At 41.7% G+C, this 16,966-nt stretch overlaps 1 protein-coding gene across 5 annotated transcripts in view; it reads right to left on the bottom strand.

The window, feature by feature from the left end:
• ubr4 (ubiquitin protein ligase E3 component n-recognin 4) overlaps positions 1 to 16,966 on the bottom strand; it is a 79,235-nt gene that overhangs the window by 42,681 nt on the left and 19,588 nt on the right. For 4 of the 5 annotated variants that reach the window (XM_074642647.1, XM_074642650.1, XM_074642648.1 and 1 more), the window contains exons 22-48: positions 16,419 to 16,498; positions 16,204 to 16,332; positions 15,040 to 15,222; positions 14,574 to 14,696; positions 14,241 to 14,470; positions 13,606 to 13,724; positions 13,387 to 13,484; positions 12,688 to 12,845; positions 12,387 to 12,593; positions 11,924 to 12,025; positions 11,738 to 11,838; positions 10,980 to 11,367; positions 10,709 to 10,772; positions 10,323 to 10,514; positions 9,069 to 9,139; positions 7,565 to 7,757; positions 6,712 to 6,945; positions 5,386 to 5,556; positions 5,103 to 5,285; positions 4,762 to 4,920; positions 4,461 to 4,613; positions 3,470 to 3,697; positions 3,166 to 3,323; positions 2,877 to 3,051; positions 2,287 to 2,488; positions 1,756 to 1,919; positions 786 to 1,002 (exon numbers count right to left, since the gene is read on the bottom strand). In XM_074642647.1, the coding sequence (XP_074498748.1) occupies positions 786 to 1,002; positions 1,756 to 1,919; positions 2,287 to 2,488; positions 2,877 to 3,051; positions 3,166 to 3,323; positions 3,470 to 3,697; positions 4,461 to 4,613; positions 4,762 to 4,920; positions 5,103 to 5,285; positions 5,386 to 5,556; positions 6,712 to 6,945; positions 7,565 to 7,757; positions 9,069 to 9,139; positions 10,323 to 10,514; positions 10,709 to 10,772; positions 10,980 to 11,367; positions 11,738 to 11,838; positions 11,924 to 12,025; positions 12,387 to 12,593; positions 12,688 to 12,845; positions 13,387 to 13,484; positions 13,606 to 13,724; positions 14,241 to 14,470; positions 14,574 to 14,696; positions 15,040 to 15,222; positions 16,204 to 16,332; positions 16,419 to 16,498 (4,482 nt within the window). The remainder of the gene's footprint in view (positions 1 to 785; positions 1,003 to 1,755; positions 1,920 to 2,286; positions 2,489 to 2,876; positions 3,052 to 3,165; positions 3,324 to 3,469; positions 3,698 to 4,460; positions 4,614 to 4,761; positions 4,921 to 5,102; positions 5,286 to 5,385; positions 5,557 to 6,711; positions 6,946 to 7,564; positions 7,758 to 9,068; positions 9,140 to 10,322; positions 10,515 to 10,708; positions 10,773 to 10,979; positions 11,368 to 11,737; positions 11,839 to 11,923; positions 12,026 to 12,386; positions 12,594 to 12,687; positions 12,846 to 13,386; positions 13,485 to 13,605; positions 13,725 to 14,240; positions 14,471 to 14,573; positions 14,697 to 15,039; positions 15,223 to 16,203; positions 16,333 to 16,418; positions 16,499 to 16,966) is intronic. The other variant, XM_074642651.1, reaches the window with a different exon arrangement.

Here is a 16,966-nt window from a genome sequence, read left to right as displayed (position 1 = left end):
TTAGTTCCACTGTTTTGAAGGAACAGCAGTAAAATAATCTGTATTTTAAGGTCACTCAGTTGAGTGGCAATTGAGTGTTCAGACCACATCAAGTTACTGTAGGTCTTTTTAGAGCCTATTGCCCTCCCCTCTATACCGCCCCCCTGTGGGCCAAGTTTAAAAAGGCGAGCATGCATAAGCTTCAGGTTGCCTACAATGACTGCATATACTATATTACTTTAAAAAAACAAAAAACGGGTGGTGTGGTGCAAGCGAGCTGTTCTGTAATGCAGATGTCAACACTTCCCAGGCTCTGTTGAGAAACCTGATGTACAAATTTGTCGGCTAAATGTCACATCCTTGTTTTAGTGTTATACGATACCAGTGGAAACATTGGTATAACTGTCGTTTATAAAAAGTGGCCGTTTCTATTTTAATGTATGTATTGTTGTTTGTGTTGTATGTTTTTTTAATGGATTTCGAGTCTGTCAATAAAGATGAATTGAATTGAAATTGAGTTTCAAAAATTACTGAATTCCAACATAAGAATCTTGGTATTGAAAGTTTGGATAGATATGCATAGAACACATTCATCCACACTCAACATTCACAGTATGGGGTGCTTATGTGACAACTTTTTTAGTAAAATCCTGTAACTTCAGAGAACATCAACATCAAAAAGCTACAAAAAGTACTAGAATTATTTTTGAAGTAATAGGTAATCCACATAAATGGATATAAATAGAGGCGAGGATATCAACAACAAGTAGCCAGATATAATCATCATGAAACACTCTTGCTCTTACTAAAGATGGACAGCTTCTTGTCCGCCTGCAGGGCCTCCTCTCTGGTGAAGGGGAAGTCGAACCAGCGGGCTCTCGTCAGGTTTATCTGCATGGTGCGGCCGAAGACCTCCACGTAGGAAGGAGCCCTCTCGATGGCTTGAGTGCCCACCTGCACCCGCATGCCCGTCATCACCATTGAGCTGTTGTTGTTGACCGCTTCCACAGTGAATCCCCCAGGCTAGGAGGAAACAACCAGATTCACATTTGTTGTGGTTTACACAGTACATAATGTGTCTAATAGTAAAACAGTACAACTACAGTATAATCATGTTTAGTATGTATGGCCTCAGGGTCCATTGTGAAATGCAGGTTTAGTTTGGATGCATACTAAAGCTTAAGTACCCAGTGTTACAGTATGTTAAATTGCACAACCGGTAGATGGCAAAAGATACTTTAATGCCAGGATCAGACTAAACGATATTTTTGACGGTTATGATGGTCACTATGTCAGATTAGACGATTGAGAGTCATAAATTCTTGTCGTGACACATGACAGACTACACGTCGCAGACGCGGCGTCGGTTGTCATGTACTATGACACTACACGAGATACAACGATCGATTGTCGCACAAGACACTCATTTATCATTCCCGATCCGATTCCACATCCTACAACGGCCTTGTCGGGCTATAATCGGGATGATATTGTGTAGTCTGAACCGGGCATAAGTGTCAACACAAATGCGGTCAGATGACGTCTATATAACCATACATTTGTGTACACATATACAGTACAAATGATTGTTTATGTACTTTTAAATCTATACTAGAAGATTCATAAAAGTGAGACCATAAACACCAGTGCATGAAAAAGTTGTCAAAATGTTGGTATAATCCTTTAACCACTACTACTCTACTTACAAAAGCACAAGAGCACAGCAGTCTCTTGCACCTTTTCTAACACAGAATAACTTTATTAAAATGTCCCTACCTTTGTGTTGGCCACATACATCCCAGTGGAGTTGAGCCTGTGTTTGATCTGCTGTCCATTGTAGACCTGCAGCAAGTCATTGCCGCCAAACTCCACTTCTGTCAGCTGCTGGTTGTGTTCAAAGAAGTCCACTGGGAAAGTCACCTGACTGGAGGTCCGGGTGGCTGAAAGTAAAGTCCATGCATTAGAACATTCTGCAGGCACACAGCATTTGCTTCATAAGTAAGCATCACAATCCCTCACTTTTCTGTTTTTGAGTGAATGTTTATGTCTTCTGTGTACACTGAGAATGATCCTGAGAAGGTACTGTATGTGTTTACAGAAATGTTAATGAAAATAAACAGCAACCTGACATTGATGTGAACTTGTGGAAACTAGAGAATTAAAGCCAAAAGGTCAGGCGCTCTTGAGAACAGAGTAAAATATTCTTCAGCTGTTACCATTTAAATGTCAGCGGTGGTTAACCTGGCATTTATGTTGGGATCCATTTGCTTAAATTTGTGGTGATTAATAAATAATTGCACTACTCACTGGTAGCAGCAGCTTTGCGCTTGCGGACCGGCTTCATGATGCTGATGCCACAGCTGGGCTGCAGCGAGGGCTGGAGCCAGTAAGAGGTGTTGTCCACATTGGCCATGTAGATTCGCAGACTTCCGTCCTCACAGAGAAGAATCATGGTCGTACGCTGTTGCTCGTTACTGGCCGTGTGTCGGATAGCGACCATATCTTGAATCTGGGGAAAACAGAAAATGAATTAATGTTTTAAGGTTATTGTTTGGTCTTTCTTTGCCTTTCTTATAGTACAGCCGAAGATAGACAGGAAAGGGGGAGAGAGAGAGAGAGAGAGGACGACATGCAGCAAAGGGCCGTGGGTCGGATTCGTAACCCGGGTGAGCCAGGTGAGCTACCGGGGCGCCCTAGCAATTACTTTATGTAAACCTTAAGAAATGGCAATGAAGTTGAACCCAATAGGGAAACATACACATGACTTCACAATTACTGCTGCAACTTCATGCTTAATTATCACATTTTGTAAGTATTACTAATTCCTTGTAATGTATGTTTGGATATATATATATAAAAAGCCTTTATCATTGTGCCCCCCAAGTGCCCCCCCTTACCTTAGCTTTGGCTGGCAGAGTTTTAATCTCTTGGATGAGGAAGGTGTCTGGCTTGACCATGATGACAAGAGGTATGCCTGTCGTCTGCTGCACGCAGCACACCAGGCCTGGGTGGTTCATGACCTCCGACCACTGGCACAGAGCCGGCGATATCTTACTGCTGCCGCCATTAGAGCTGAAGAGAGATGGAGATTTAGTTAGCTCGTCCAGGTACCCGTTTAATTTACCAGACCCAGTGCAGCGGCAGGTGCAAGTGAAGAGATCATATATGGTGGGGAAGAAGTGTTACCCTTTAACGTTGATGGGGAAGAGCCTCTGCACTTCGCTGGTGCTGCGGCTCACTGTGGCAGCAAAGGACTTCCCCTGGCTGTAGCTGAAGAAAAGCATCTGAAGCACATGGGAGTAATAGACGGACACGCCGCCGCCGGCTACCTGCCCGTTGCTATCCTGGAGCCACACAGAAAGAATTTACCTCAATATTACCATTCGGCATTTTCAAACCCTTTTTAACAAACATACATTTTGCTGTTGACATGAAAATCACACAACTCTGTGGGGGTTATTCCACTTCCTAAATAAAACATCCTGCATACCTTCAAGTCTTCGTGGTTTATCTCCAATACATTGGTGACATAGAAAGGGCCATGTTGGGCACTGCTGGATTCGTCCATGAGCTGGGTGTACATGTAACCCGCTGAAGACATGATGACGATAATGTTCTTCCCCTCTTCATTGAACAGGAAGGTCGCATCGCGGATCTTGGAGCTTGGGAGCAGGAAGTAGTACATGGGACTCAGGGCATCCACTGATAAGTCATAAATCTGTTTGGCAAGGGAGACAAAAAGAAGTAGTATTAAGTGGGTTTCTTTACCGTGCAAAAAGCAGAATAATCATAGTCACATGTTAAGCTCCCAAATCATCGTTGTAGCGGGTTCAGTTTTAAAGCTAGAGTGAACATCCTGGTATCATATGAAACTAAAAAACCTAATGAATCCATCGGTACCAACCATCACACCGTCATACTAGGTTGTCGTGAAGGAGGATAAATAACACCCCAAACTTGCGCTTAAAATTTTGGCGAGGAAAAACTGTCATTTCCATTTCCAAAGGGGTCCCTTGACCTCTGACCTCCAGATGTGTGAATGTAAATGGGTTCTATGGGTACCCACGAGTCTCCCCTTTACAGACATGCCCACCTTATGATAATCACATGCAGTTTGGGGGCAAGTCATAATCAAGTCAGCACACTGACACACTGACAGCTGTTGTTGCCTGTTGGGCTGCAGTTTGACATGTTATGATTTCAGCATATTTTTTTTATGCTAATTGCAGTACCTGTGAGGGTTTCTGGATCAATATCTGTCATTGTTTTGTGTTGTTAATGGATTTCCAGTAATAAATATATACATACATACACATATACATATACATATACATATACATATACATTTGCATAAAGCATATTTGCCCACTCACATGTTGATAAGAGTATTAAATACTTGACAAATCTCCCTTTAAGGTACATTTAGAACAGATACAAAAATATGCGATTAATCGATTGACAGCTCTTCTCTTAATACATACCTTGACAAAGTCAGCAGTGATGATGGCGAGTTCAGTCTGCGAGCCCGGTAACCAGATAGCTTTGATGATGAAGTTGCCAGTCGCCAGTTGTGGGTGCAACACCAGATGGTCAGACACAGAGCCCGTGCTGCTGAAAGTCAGTACATGGCAGTCCTTGGAAAAAAATTAAAAACAGTCAAAAACCAAATACCTATATAGCAACCATTCATATAAAAAGGTACTTGGATAACATGAGCATGAACAACTAGAAAACACAAACACAGAACAGAACATTAAATGTAGAAGAAGCTGTCTTTCTGACCTTGAGGCCGCACACAGCCAGGTAGTCTTCATTACAAGGGTTGCCTGTGAGGCTGAGGACAGTGAAAGGGACCGGAGCAGAGGCCAGACGGGTCAGTGTTAGCTTCCTCTTGCTCGAGTCCGCCTGTTTCAGGAGAGTGGACAACTGCAGGACTGTTATCTGTCAAGAGGGAGATAGAGAGAAAATGGGTGTTCAGGCGAAAAGAGACAATGCAAACTGGTGATGAATGATTTAGGAAATTAGAACAAAAGCAATAAACACAACATGAAAAACAACATCAAAAAACATTGTATAATAGTATCATTATTACAGGATTCAGTTAACTGGTTTGTGAAGCTTACCTTTCCCTTTTCATGGCTGACTGCGAGGTGCTGGCGGCGGCCGTGAGGTGAAGACAGGACGCACATGGCAACACGACGCAAGACGTGTGCACTGATGAGTTGGCGTATAGTTTGTCCCTGGTCGCCACTGTAGTTCATCCTCACATTCTCAAAAGCTCCTTCCTGAGAGCCGAGCGTGGGCACCTGAGGAGAAGCACCGGGATTTACATCAAATCTATTACATACAATGTAGTTTTACAGAAATTATCGCGATTTAAGGAATTACTCCAAATGATGTTCATACCATTAACTGGTCAGTCATCTCCACAGCTTTGTCCTGAGTGTGCAGTTCGTTGAGCGCCTGCTGAGCCCGGCTGCTGCTTCCCACCGCTGACGCCTGCTGGAAGTTGGTCTGGATGGCTTCCATGAGAAACATGAGCATCTCTAGAATGACTGCTGCAGTGGACGATCCCATCTGTTGTGGAGAGAGAGAGAGAGCCAAAAGCTTGAAATGTAAAACAAATCTGAAATACCTCTCTGCTTTAAGAAGTGGAATCATGTTCAGCCATTTCAGTGTTCAGCAAAAAAAAAAGAAAAAAAGACAGACAGAGGGTGTTTCTCAAATTCAATGAAAGATCCTTCAACGGCTGAATTTCAAGGATGCTACGTCATCGAATCCCGCCGAAGGACTGTTCCAACGTCGAGGAGCCTTCGTTCAGAGGATTTTGAAGGTTGTAGCTGTGTATCCTCTGTGCTCCTAAAACACCCACAATCCTATGCGCTCAATGCATTTCCTGTCCCCCGATTTGGAAACAGGGGAAATATGCTAGTAAACGTTCAGTTATTTTACCTCAGCAGTCCGCAAAAATATGTTACTGAACAAATTTGAGACGAGAAATTGCCAATCGAGTTGCTGAATCTTCCCTCATATTAGATCTATAAAGCCTAATTTCAAAGTTTGTTACGACTATGGCCGCTCAGCGAGCTGCTGACAGCACAGAGGTGGCAACTGCTGGGAGAGACAGCCGGCATATTTGAACATCTAACTCTGAATAAAAGGTTTTATTACCACCAAACCAGAGTAGGTGATTGTTAGAAGTGGAAAAGACGAGGCTAACCAAGACGAGTTTGATGAGTTCTATTTTGTTTCTGTCGAGTTAGAGGTATGTTTTACAATCAGCAAGAAAAAATCTGTTTCTTTTCACATCTAACGTGAATTAAGTGTTTATTTTGGCCAAACTAGAGTTCAAGGTCGTTGGAATAGTGGAAAGAGCTAACCAAGATGGTTTTATTTAGTTTCTGTCAAGTTTGAATGAAGTGTGTTTTACAATTAGCGAGGTAAAATTGCTGTTTTCCAATAGTCTGGTGGCTTTGAGAAGTGCATATTAATTATATAAATTATAATAACAGTCCAAATCCCTGTTGATTTAATTTATTCTTTAATAAGCCCGAGGAATGCAAAATCAATATTCCTACTAGAAATTCTAAATAAAGTAAAAATGTGTGCTCTCTGACTGCTATGAAGGAGTCCTGCCTCGCCTCTGTAGGACCCGTTCTAGCAAGGAAGCGTCCTTGACTTTGAGAACCACCCGGAGACACTGACATGGTGTTAAATTCTATTTTCTCTCACCACTTGTGTTACCAACTCTTCCTGGCAGCCCTCGATGCTCTTGCACACGCTACTCTTCTTAGGTCTGTCTTCGTCACCGGGTTTACCGTCACAGATGGTGACCTTGCCCTTGTCGGAGGGCGAGGCGTTCTGGTGGCGGATCGCGCTGTCCGGCATCCGCAGCTCACTCTGGAACGCGGAGGACTCTTTCAGGGTGGAGCCCATGCCGCTGCTGGGGCTGCGTTTGACCAAGGCCTGCGGACGGTATGACACAGAGTAGAGCGATTAGAACAGCAACATGTGCATGTATATACATCTGGCAGCATATAAAAATACACACATCTGTTTGTTTAACTTCTCTACAATTAAGATAACCTGCTGTTGTTTTCACTTTGCTAGCTCCTCCACATTGTGGAGTATTGTATATAGTTAGTCAAAAGGAAGGTCAGACATATTGTGTTGGATTGACAAGACTCCTGATATCACTGGTACAATTATTAACTGTATTGATAATAGGAATCTGCTGCATGGCAATTACACATACTTTCACTTTGTTATCTCCTTCAACAAAACTATAACGAGTCACAAGACTGACACAGAAGAAGTAAACACTGCAAACACAAATAAAGAATGTAAAGGACATATTATACTTCTTAGCAAACTAGCAGTAAACTGAAGGTAAAATGTAGTTGATGATATTTAAGATTAACTAGGAAAGCTGGCCTTTTCATTAAACAAAATGTTGACAGACATACAGTACGTAACATGACTTTCTCTCATTTTCTGGCCACATGTGTAGGCTAGCTAGAACCCTGACCAAAATGAAATGACTGGATGGAAGTCAATGGGGGAATGACTTGCAAGCCAAAGTTACCGCTGTTGTTCTCTTCCCATGATGACCTGAGGTATTCGGTCTCACCTGGCAGCTGCCATCCTCTTTGGCACCGCAGTCACAGAAGAAAGAGCCATATTTGGCATAGGAGATCTCATGGTCTTTGTGACAGACCTTGGCGCACACTGTGCACACACCTACCCCATCCACCATCTTACAGGTGTGACAGTGGTACCTGCAGAATGAAAAAGGAACAGGACGGGACTGCATATAGTATATAAACTATTTAGTAATGACAGAACGTCACCTGCAGAGAGAAATGTGAACACACGAACCTCTAAATCTCATTTGTGTATGTGCATGACAGAAACAAACAAATGTAGCATAGCAATAGATATTAGAGAGAGATTAGGGAGTTCAGTATAGAAAAAGTCATAACACTAACGCGAAGTAGCTTATAATACATCTTTAAAACTACTAACGCCAAGACAAAAATACAATTGTTTATTTCCTAATCATCTGAATTGTGTGTTTTTATGCAAATAACCTCTATAGCATATGTCAGGCGTCAGCAGCCTGCGGCTCCGGAACCACATGCGGCTCTTTAGCCCCTCTCCAGTGGCCCCCCGGTGGATTTTTAAAAAACATTTGTGGAAATTATTTTTTTTGTTTACATTTTCATTTATCATTGTTGTAGGTTTAATGTACGACGGAGTATTAGGGCCACATTGAGGAAAATAAATAAATCTGAAATTTCGAGAATAAAGACATATTACAAGAATAAAGTCATAATATTATAAAGTATATTATTTTCTTTTTTCCCCGTAAAGTTATGACATTATTCTCGTAATATTACGACTTTTTTTCTCGTAAAGTTATGACTTTATTCTCGAAATCTCAGATTTTTTTTTCACTCAATGTGGCCCAAATACACCATCGTACATTTTCACTTATATACTATATACTTAGACTATAGGCTGTGTTACCTTCATCACAATGCTCAAATGTTTTGCAGCTACAGATTTTTTTTTTGCCTAAAATGTCTCTTTTGATAGTAAAGGTTGCTGACCCCTGGTATATGACAATAAAAAATTAAAAGGATAACATTTGGATTTTTTTTTACATTTTTGTCCAAATCCCTGTTGATTTTATTTATTTTTTATTAAGCCTACATTTTCCATTTCGGACAAGCAAGTTTGGCAAGTAAAACATCTCTGCTACTTGCCTGAAAAAGCTTAATGTCAAAGCCCAGTATATTACAAAGTGAACATAATTGTGTGTGTATTGTTTCTTCTCAATGTCAATAGTGTGAAGTTGTCCTGTTTCCATGGATTTTAACAAACGCCTTTTCTGATTCATGTAAATCTGTTGTACGTAGGATCTTTAAAAGCCCTCTTTATTCTGAGCTATTAAAGGGTTCATGTGTGACAAATCTATTCTCAGGTGCAACAGTCTTGTAGTTTGTACCATAATGACCTACTGGAAACCTTTAACTTGATCATGATTTAAAGAAAGAAACAACCCCTATAAATAAACTTTTCTTTACCAGTGCTGGTTCATGAACTCCTTCTGAGTGATGGTGAAGGTGCAGAGTTTGTTGCAAAGGGAGTCTTCGTCCTGTCAAACAATGACAAACATGTTCAGAAGGACTGAATCAACTGCCGCACTGCCCCAGGAAATTAGTGTGAAGGTAAAACCCATTATATGTTATCTTTGTCATTTTTGTGTGCCATGAGCTGGACTAATGCCCGGTTCAGACTACACCATATCAGCCCGATTATAGCCCGACACGGCCGCCGTAGGAGATCGGGAATGATAAATGAGTGTTGTGTGCGACAATCGATCGTTTTATCTCGTGTAGTGTGTCATAGTACACAACAACCGACACCGCGTCTGGGACGCCTCACGACGTCCCGACAGAAAGTCTAGCATGTTTGATTTTTTTTTTTTTGCTTTCCACGACGTGTTCCGTCACGGCCGTGAATCTGACCGGCTGAGCGCGGACGTACACAGCTGTTAACAGAAGGCTACTTATTATGCAGGATGATGTCATCGTACCTTCAACTGATGCCGGACCTCGCAGTAGGATATTCAATCTAGGTTGTCTCGGAGTAAAAAACACCACCGCCGTTGCATCTTTGAGCATGGAGCATCCCATTGCGCGCCCGCTTTCTCTTCTCCTTGTGAATTATATTTTTACTGTTTTCCCCTGGAGACTCGTGGGCCCCTTTTCATGGTCGGGCCCAGGGGGGGTTTGAGCCCTGGTAAATTATATATATATATATATATATATATATAATATATGTATATTAAGATGCCGGTGCCAGGAGAGTGTGTGTTGTCGGAACAGGGGACCGAGGTGTAGTCTGTCATGTGTCGCGGCCAAGTCACGACAAGAATTTATGACTCTCACTCGTCTAATCTGACATAGTGACCATCGTAACCGTCAAAAATGTTGTGTAGTCTGATCCTGGCATAACAGACATACTATGCACCTCAACCAGATGAATTTTCCTTCTAAGTCAACCTGTAGCAGGAAAACAACTATTAAAAAAGTTTTCTGGGGCAAGGGGTTTGCACCGGGTTTGTTGTTTTATATTCTATATTCCTGACATTTGGTCAGAAGGCGTTATTGTATAATAATTTGGCTTTTCTATTTGATTAAAAAACTTGAGATTACATTCTACATAGTTTTCACAAAAACAATTCCATGGCATTTTATGTTCAGGTCTGTATGCCGCGTATTTATAAAACACGGCCCTGTTTCAAGAGGATAGACAATAAAGGGATGAGATCTCACAGAGTCCTCTGCTTGGGAATCATCCTCCTCTACTGCCAGTTCCTCCACCCAGTCCGAGTCCACTTCCATGGCCTTCTCCTCTCCCTCCATCAGCAGTGCCGCGGTGCCTTGGCCACTGCTTTGCCTCAAGGCATTCATCACGTCGGCCAGATAGGAGATGATGTGGCACGAGCATTCCAGCATGCTAGCGTGCTGGAATCAAGGAACAGGTGCATATCAATTACTTGACAGTTAAATGGTTCAAAATGCTAACGACTCACTTCGGAAATGCCAAGTAGGAAACGCATTAGGACGGTGTTTAAAATGGAATTACACCTGGATGAAGTCAAAATAAGGCACGTCTATAAACTGATGAAATATACTGAGAAATAAATATAAAATCATACCTTTCCTTGGGATAAGTTTGTGCTCACTTTTTCCACAACGTTCTTCTGTGTTAAATACTTTTTGCTGCAGAGAAAAAAGAATTTAATTTTAAAATGAATATTCATAAATGTAAGATTGTATTGCTGCTTGATAATGACTAAGAGATTGGGTCACAAATGTATGTGAGAGTCCTTTTACCAAGCATTTTTTTCTGGTGACATTAATATTATGCTGTTCCCCCTGATGTAAATTAAATCAGGCAACAGCACGTCTGTGAAACTGATTTCTTACCATCTGGTCAGCCAGTCGATAGCTGCCCTGTGCAGCTGCAGGTGACCGGCCCCCTGTCCAGCGCTGGCAAGCGTGGCCATGATGACCATGAGCTCAGGAAAGCCTGTTCCATCACCGTTGGCCAGCATGTCTGTTGCCATGGGAATGAGTGTGCTGAGGAGGACAGTGCACACGCCTTCGCCCACCTGGCTGTTGTCGCGCACAATGTGAGTGGTGAGCACCTGCAGGAGCTGCCGGTTTTCTTGCACTATCTCCAGCTGCTCGGAGTCCTTCGGCGGGGTGGCTGTCATGCGCGTCAGCCAGGACTGCAGGCGAGAGGGCTCCACACAGGCCAGCTGGGCCAGAGAGCCACACAGACACAACAGGCTGGGGTTTGGGCTCTTCTCCGCTGGGAACGACAGAATCACCACCAGAATTAGGCTTATTGAATCTGATGTATCTGCAGCTTTTAAGATTTCTGATTTGATTTTTGACAAGGCGTCAGTATGCTTCAAACCAAGTGTTTGTTGATCATCGAACATCGTTACCTGTTTCATGCACTTCTGTCAGGATATAGCGACCGTTTTATAAAAATAACTTTTTTTAATCAAATTTGCTCCAATCTCACCTCCTGATGCTTTAAATGTGGCCATTCGGAACAGCACTAAACACTTTTATCCATAACATGTGGTCAGACAACAATTAATTTGAAGCACACCTCAGCCTTTTGATAGCTTTTTTCTTGATTGACATGAACTCTAAATCAACCGTAGACTTACTGAGCTGGAAAAGCTTGGTGAAGAATTTCAGCACCCTGTTGCAGAACTTGGCTGATAGACTTTCGTTGGCTGTCGCCATCATAATCTGGACGAGCTCACCGCTGGAAACAAAGAGGAGCACAAAATAAGTGAGGTAGCAGTATAAATGTGTAATAATGCAGCCCGTGTCGTCAGTTGAGCAGATACCTGAATGAAAAGAACTCTTCCATGGCCTTGCGGACTTGACTGCTCTCAAGCTGCTTTTCAAGGTACTGAAGACATTCCTCAAGGACAGACTCATCCAAACCACTAAAAAAAGAAATGAGAGATCAAAGATTGATAATAGCAGCGAGACTCAACCAAACAATAAATGTGCAGGAAAGTAAACAAAGACAATATGCAAGAAAAGGCTAAAAGCTGCGCAGAGCTGCAGCGTGGGTTCAGCACTACGAACCCCCGTTTCACACCACACAGTGTTTACATATTTAAAGGTAGGGTTGGCGATGTTCTCCAGTCTACACTATTTGTTATATTGGTTGAAATGGTCTTTACTCCCCGACGGAGCTCCTGAGGCGACGCTACTTTCAAATTATGCTAGCTTTCCAACATCGTCGACCCTACCTTTAATATCAAATATATTTAATTAATTATCATGTCACACATGGCATACCTGCTGGGGTCTGAGTGATGGGCAATGATGTTGTAACACCCGGTCACCAGACGCTCATAGATGCGGGCGAGGAAGGCGTCAGACTCCGACGGGCCGAGGATGCGTTCCAGCGAGGTGCTGCTGATCTCAGCCACGCTCTCCGTGCTGCTCTCCAACAGGAGGGGCAGCAACGAGCGCACAACCTGCGAAGGATTCAGCTCCTCTGTGCTGAGGAGACAAACATGCAGCAACGTTAACTGAAGATTTTTTCATGAATACATTTTACATTATCACACACTTTTTGGACTGGACAAGCACTTACACAATGAGGTCTCCAGTGAGGCGAACCAACGAGAGCAGGATGTGTTTCAGAGACGAGGCCAGAGGTAAGGACTGACAGCTCAACGTGCCCAGGTGAGCTGCTTGGATGGCACTGATGTAGCTCTCTGATGGAATGGTGTCATTGGCAAATGCATTTCGCTGAGGAAGAAAAACACAAGACTGTTAGTCTCATAATTGCTGCTTGGTACAATGTTGTTGTTTTTTTAAATGACATGTTGAGTAGGGCTGGACATTATAGATAAAAAAGATAGATATATCTGATATAATTACACTAATTATTAGTATAGTTTTTAAGTGCTTTAAGGTAGATATTTTGGATAAGATTAATTATTTAAAATTAGCTTCCTGTAACAAATTAAATCAGAAATAGATAGGACAGTACATTGTACCTAATATTTAAAATTGGATGTTAAAAATAAAAGAACAAATATAAAAGAAATAACAGACATTGAAATAAATAAATAAAAATAACACATAAAAGACATTAACATCTTAAGGCTATGTACAGACTAACAAAAACATACAGTTGCTCTGAACACGAGGCAGACTCATGGTCAATGGCTTAGTACCAGCCGACTGGTATAATAAAGGCAAAAAACTAAATGGTGAGTAGATTGCCTACTCTCCTTTATAAAGTGCTTACAAAGAGGGACAGAGTCAAACTGAACCAACAACATACCCATGAGCCAATGTTGGGGAATTCATTGGTGTGGATGCCGTTCCAAGTCTCACATATTGTCTGAACAGCTGACGGTAAGTTCTGCATGATACTATGACCTGTAACGTTTCATTAAAAAAAAAAAAAAAAATTCAGGTTAAAAACAGTGAGTTTACAGCAAAGTTGTGAAAGTGAACGTCCTGTTTCACAGTTTTGTTCTTGAGTAATTCTTTGACGTACCCAGCAGGTTGGCCTTGCAGCGGGTGGAGCCGATGGACAGAACGGCAGCGTAACCTTGGAGCTTGGCATCTGTGAGCTTGTTCTCTCCTTCCTCTGGGATGTTCATTAGTAGGTAAGACCTGTTCACCACAAGTTAGCGTTAATCATTTTATTAGGATAAATAGAAGAATGATTTACAGCCTTTGAGCCTTTTTTTAAGGTTTGAAGCAGGTTTACATGTAAACACCAACTGGTGAAATGAATGTTAAAACAGTTAAACATTTGCTTTTTGGATTTGGAAAATACTGTTTGGCCTAGTAGTGCATGTATTAGACCGTAGCGCTCTTTGCAAAATGTGCTCTGAAAGCTCTACACTAAAGGAAGTGATGAAATGAAATAAAAACAAATCCTGTCCTCTGTAATTTCTGTTAATAGTGCTTTCAATGACTCTGTTCAAAACCCTTAAGTCATTAGTTCAGTGATGAAAACAGGGAAACAGTTGTCACGCATTTATCTGCTTTATCCAGAAAATAAAGCAACACATAAATAAACCCTGCAGTTATTTCAATCATAATCTTATATTTCAGCTAGCTAGACCTAATGCACGACCTGGATGAGCTTTTCTGATGTTCAGTGTTGAGTGATCCCTTTCTCACCTTGTGAAGGCCGTGTAAACATCAGTGAGCTGTAGTGTGGCAGGCAGGAGGTTCTTTGTCATCTCAGATGACTTGTTGGCGTCTGCTTCAATGGCAACCTTGGACAAATGCTCATCTAGGGAAACCTGCACTTTAGAGATGACTGCATCCAGTGTATAGATGGCTTGTAGAGAGGGTAGCTGATCCAGTGGGAGGATGGCGTTCGGGTCCACGCTGGAGAAGGTGGAAATCTGCCAACAGAATCAAGTTGTCAAAGAGCGACAGTTGAGCTAAAAACCTAAGTTTGGAAACAATCGATATAGAGGTCAACAATGACTACGTTGTAATCATCACCTGTCTGGCGATGTACTCCTCTGCTAGCTCCACATCGTATTTAACAGTGCTGCATTTAGCAGCCGTCATCTCAACCAGAGAGGCTGCTTGGTCAGCTTTCATTCCCTGCTTCACCAAGTGTTCCTGTCGGGGATGACATGGGCACAGTCATACATCAATATAAACCACAATGAAGAGGTACTAAAGAGATTACATTACAGGATTAAGGACACAGCTCAGTATATTGTGTAAATCAGAAATCAAGAAGTCAATCATTTCATAAATGCTAATCTGCGGCATCCAATTTCAACACATTTGTTTGAATATGTAAAACAATTCTGAGTAGAATAATCTAAAATATCATAAACTGTTACATTTTAAATCAGCCATGAAACAAAGTCAAATGCAACATTTTTGAAGTAATTCCTTTGTTTTGGCGTTCATCACGCTAATTAACATTCTGTTGGACTTTCAGGTGTCAACAGACCTTGATCCAGTTCACGTAGGTGGGCACCCGGAGACGTGAGGACCATCGCAGTGTGTGCAGGATGTCACTCTCACTGGGGTCGCTGCAGCCGGTCTTCAGCTGCTCCATGTAGGCTTTTGAGGGTGGCAAAACGCCCAGGATCCTCCATAGTATCAGGAAGTAATACTGAAGAGAGCACGCCTCCTGTGCAGAGTGATAAACAAACATGAACAGTTTGAAGTCTGTTAAGTTACTATTGATTAAAAATTAACACTTAACTGCTGGTGCTTCGCATTAAAGGGCTTTAAAAATCAAACAACTGGAAGGCTTTTATTTGAAGGAAATTAAGGAAGAGCACTCTTAAACCTGCAGTAGGCAGAATGTTTTTGGCATCATTGGGCAAAAAATCCATAATGACCTTTCAGCATATTGTAATTCAAGTGTTCTAAGAGAAACTTCTGCTCCTCCTCATGGCTCTGTTTCAGGCTTTAAAACATCTAGCCCGTGACGGGAGACTTTGACCAATAACAGGTCATGTCAGAGAGAGAGAGAGAGAGAGCGTACCTATTGGCTGTTCATTCAACAGAGGCTGCTGTCAATCACTCGCAAACTCCAATCAAACGGTCAAACTAGGCCACGCTGATCAAATATGATGAATTAATATTCTGTTACTATTTCTCTCCTCAAATGTTTTCAGAAACATCTTGTAGTGTACTGTTGAGCTGTAAGTTTGTGTTGAGATCAGTTGAGGAAAAGCCCACCAGCCAGAGCACACTTTCTCTCTTGCTAATGTCATTCATTCATTAGCCTTGTTTTGGATTAGCGTTATCCATTGCACCCACGTAATTAATTCAATTTTGTCTTGTATTGTGAATTTTTGCAACGAATATAATAATAAAACGCATAGGACTCGGTGTGCAAGTGTGCGCAACGTTTTTTAACGCATGATGGATGTAAAACAACACATACATATTTTGTTTTGCCACATTTAGTCACGGAGGTAAGCGACTGCACTGACTCAATTTCAACTACTGAAAGTGAATGATAAATAAACAAGGTGGAGCCACAAAGAGCTGGTATCTTAAAGCACTGCAGGCAACTGGTGCTTGCTGCAGTTTGTGACACCAGCTGCATCATGGACTTTGTTTACCATGCTCATGGTTTGGTCATGTGGTGTGTTCTCACCATAGGAGTGATCGGCTTGCCCTCCTGTCTTCTTGCTGTGTCAAACTCAGAGCCTGCAACCAGCAGTGAGATGAGCCACGCATACAGTTCATCATATTTAACTGCTCCATTGAACAGCTTTGGAAAGACCTACCAGAGAAGAAAAAGAGTTATGTTTGAACATGTTTCTTATTTATCTAGTATATATATTCATCTATTAGTGGTCAAAGTCTCACCTTGCTGTCCAGTCTGCTGATATCATCCTCAGATGCCTCAGGGGACAGAACGCAGTAGAATTTGGGCTGAACATTTGAATCTAAGAAAGGTTGAAATGCATGAGAACAGAAGAGATTATTTCCTCACCTAGTACCACCATTCTCCTCACAGATAAGACACAAGAACACAGACTACATGAAATACATGTGTGTAAGTTGCTGGGGTTCTATACAATAAGATATATAGATATAAGATATATATTATAAGCTCTGGATTACCAGCTGTTCCCAGAGTTAAAGCTAAACATGGTGAAGCTGCCTTTAGCGTCTATGCTGCTCAAATGTGGAACAAATTGCCAAATTGTAAATCAAATTTATTTGTTAAGTTTGTTTTATTGTTAGTAATCTGTGCGCTTTTGCTTGCTTGCTTTTATCATTTGTTTCATGTGTAATTTTTTAAAGCACTTTGGGTATTAAATGTGCTAAATAAATAAATTTGCCTTGCTTATTAATCTCTTGTTTTAACTTCCACTTTCTTGTTTTAACTTTGGTCTTTTTCTAGCCGATAC

Source organism: Sebastes fasciatus, chromosome 8 (assembly GCF_043250625.1).
Source record: "Sebastes fasciatus isolate fSebFas1 chromosome 8, fSebFas1.pri, whole genome shotgun sequence".
Lineage (NCBI taxonomy): Eukaryota > Metazoa > Chordata > Actinopteri > Perciformes > Sebastidae > Sebastes > Sebastes fasciatus.
This window is presented reverse-complemented; position numbering and strand designations above follow the sequence as displayed.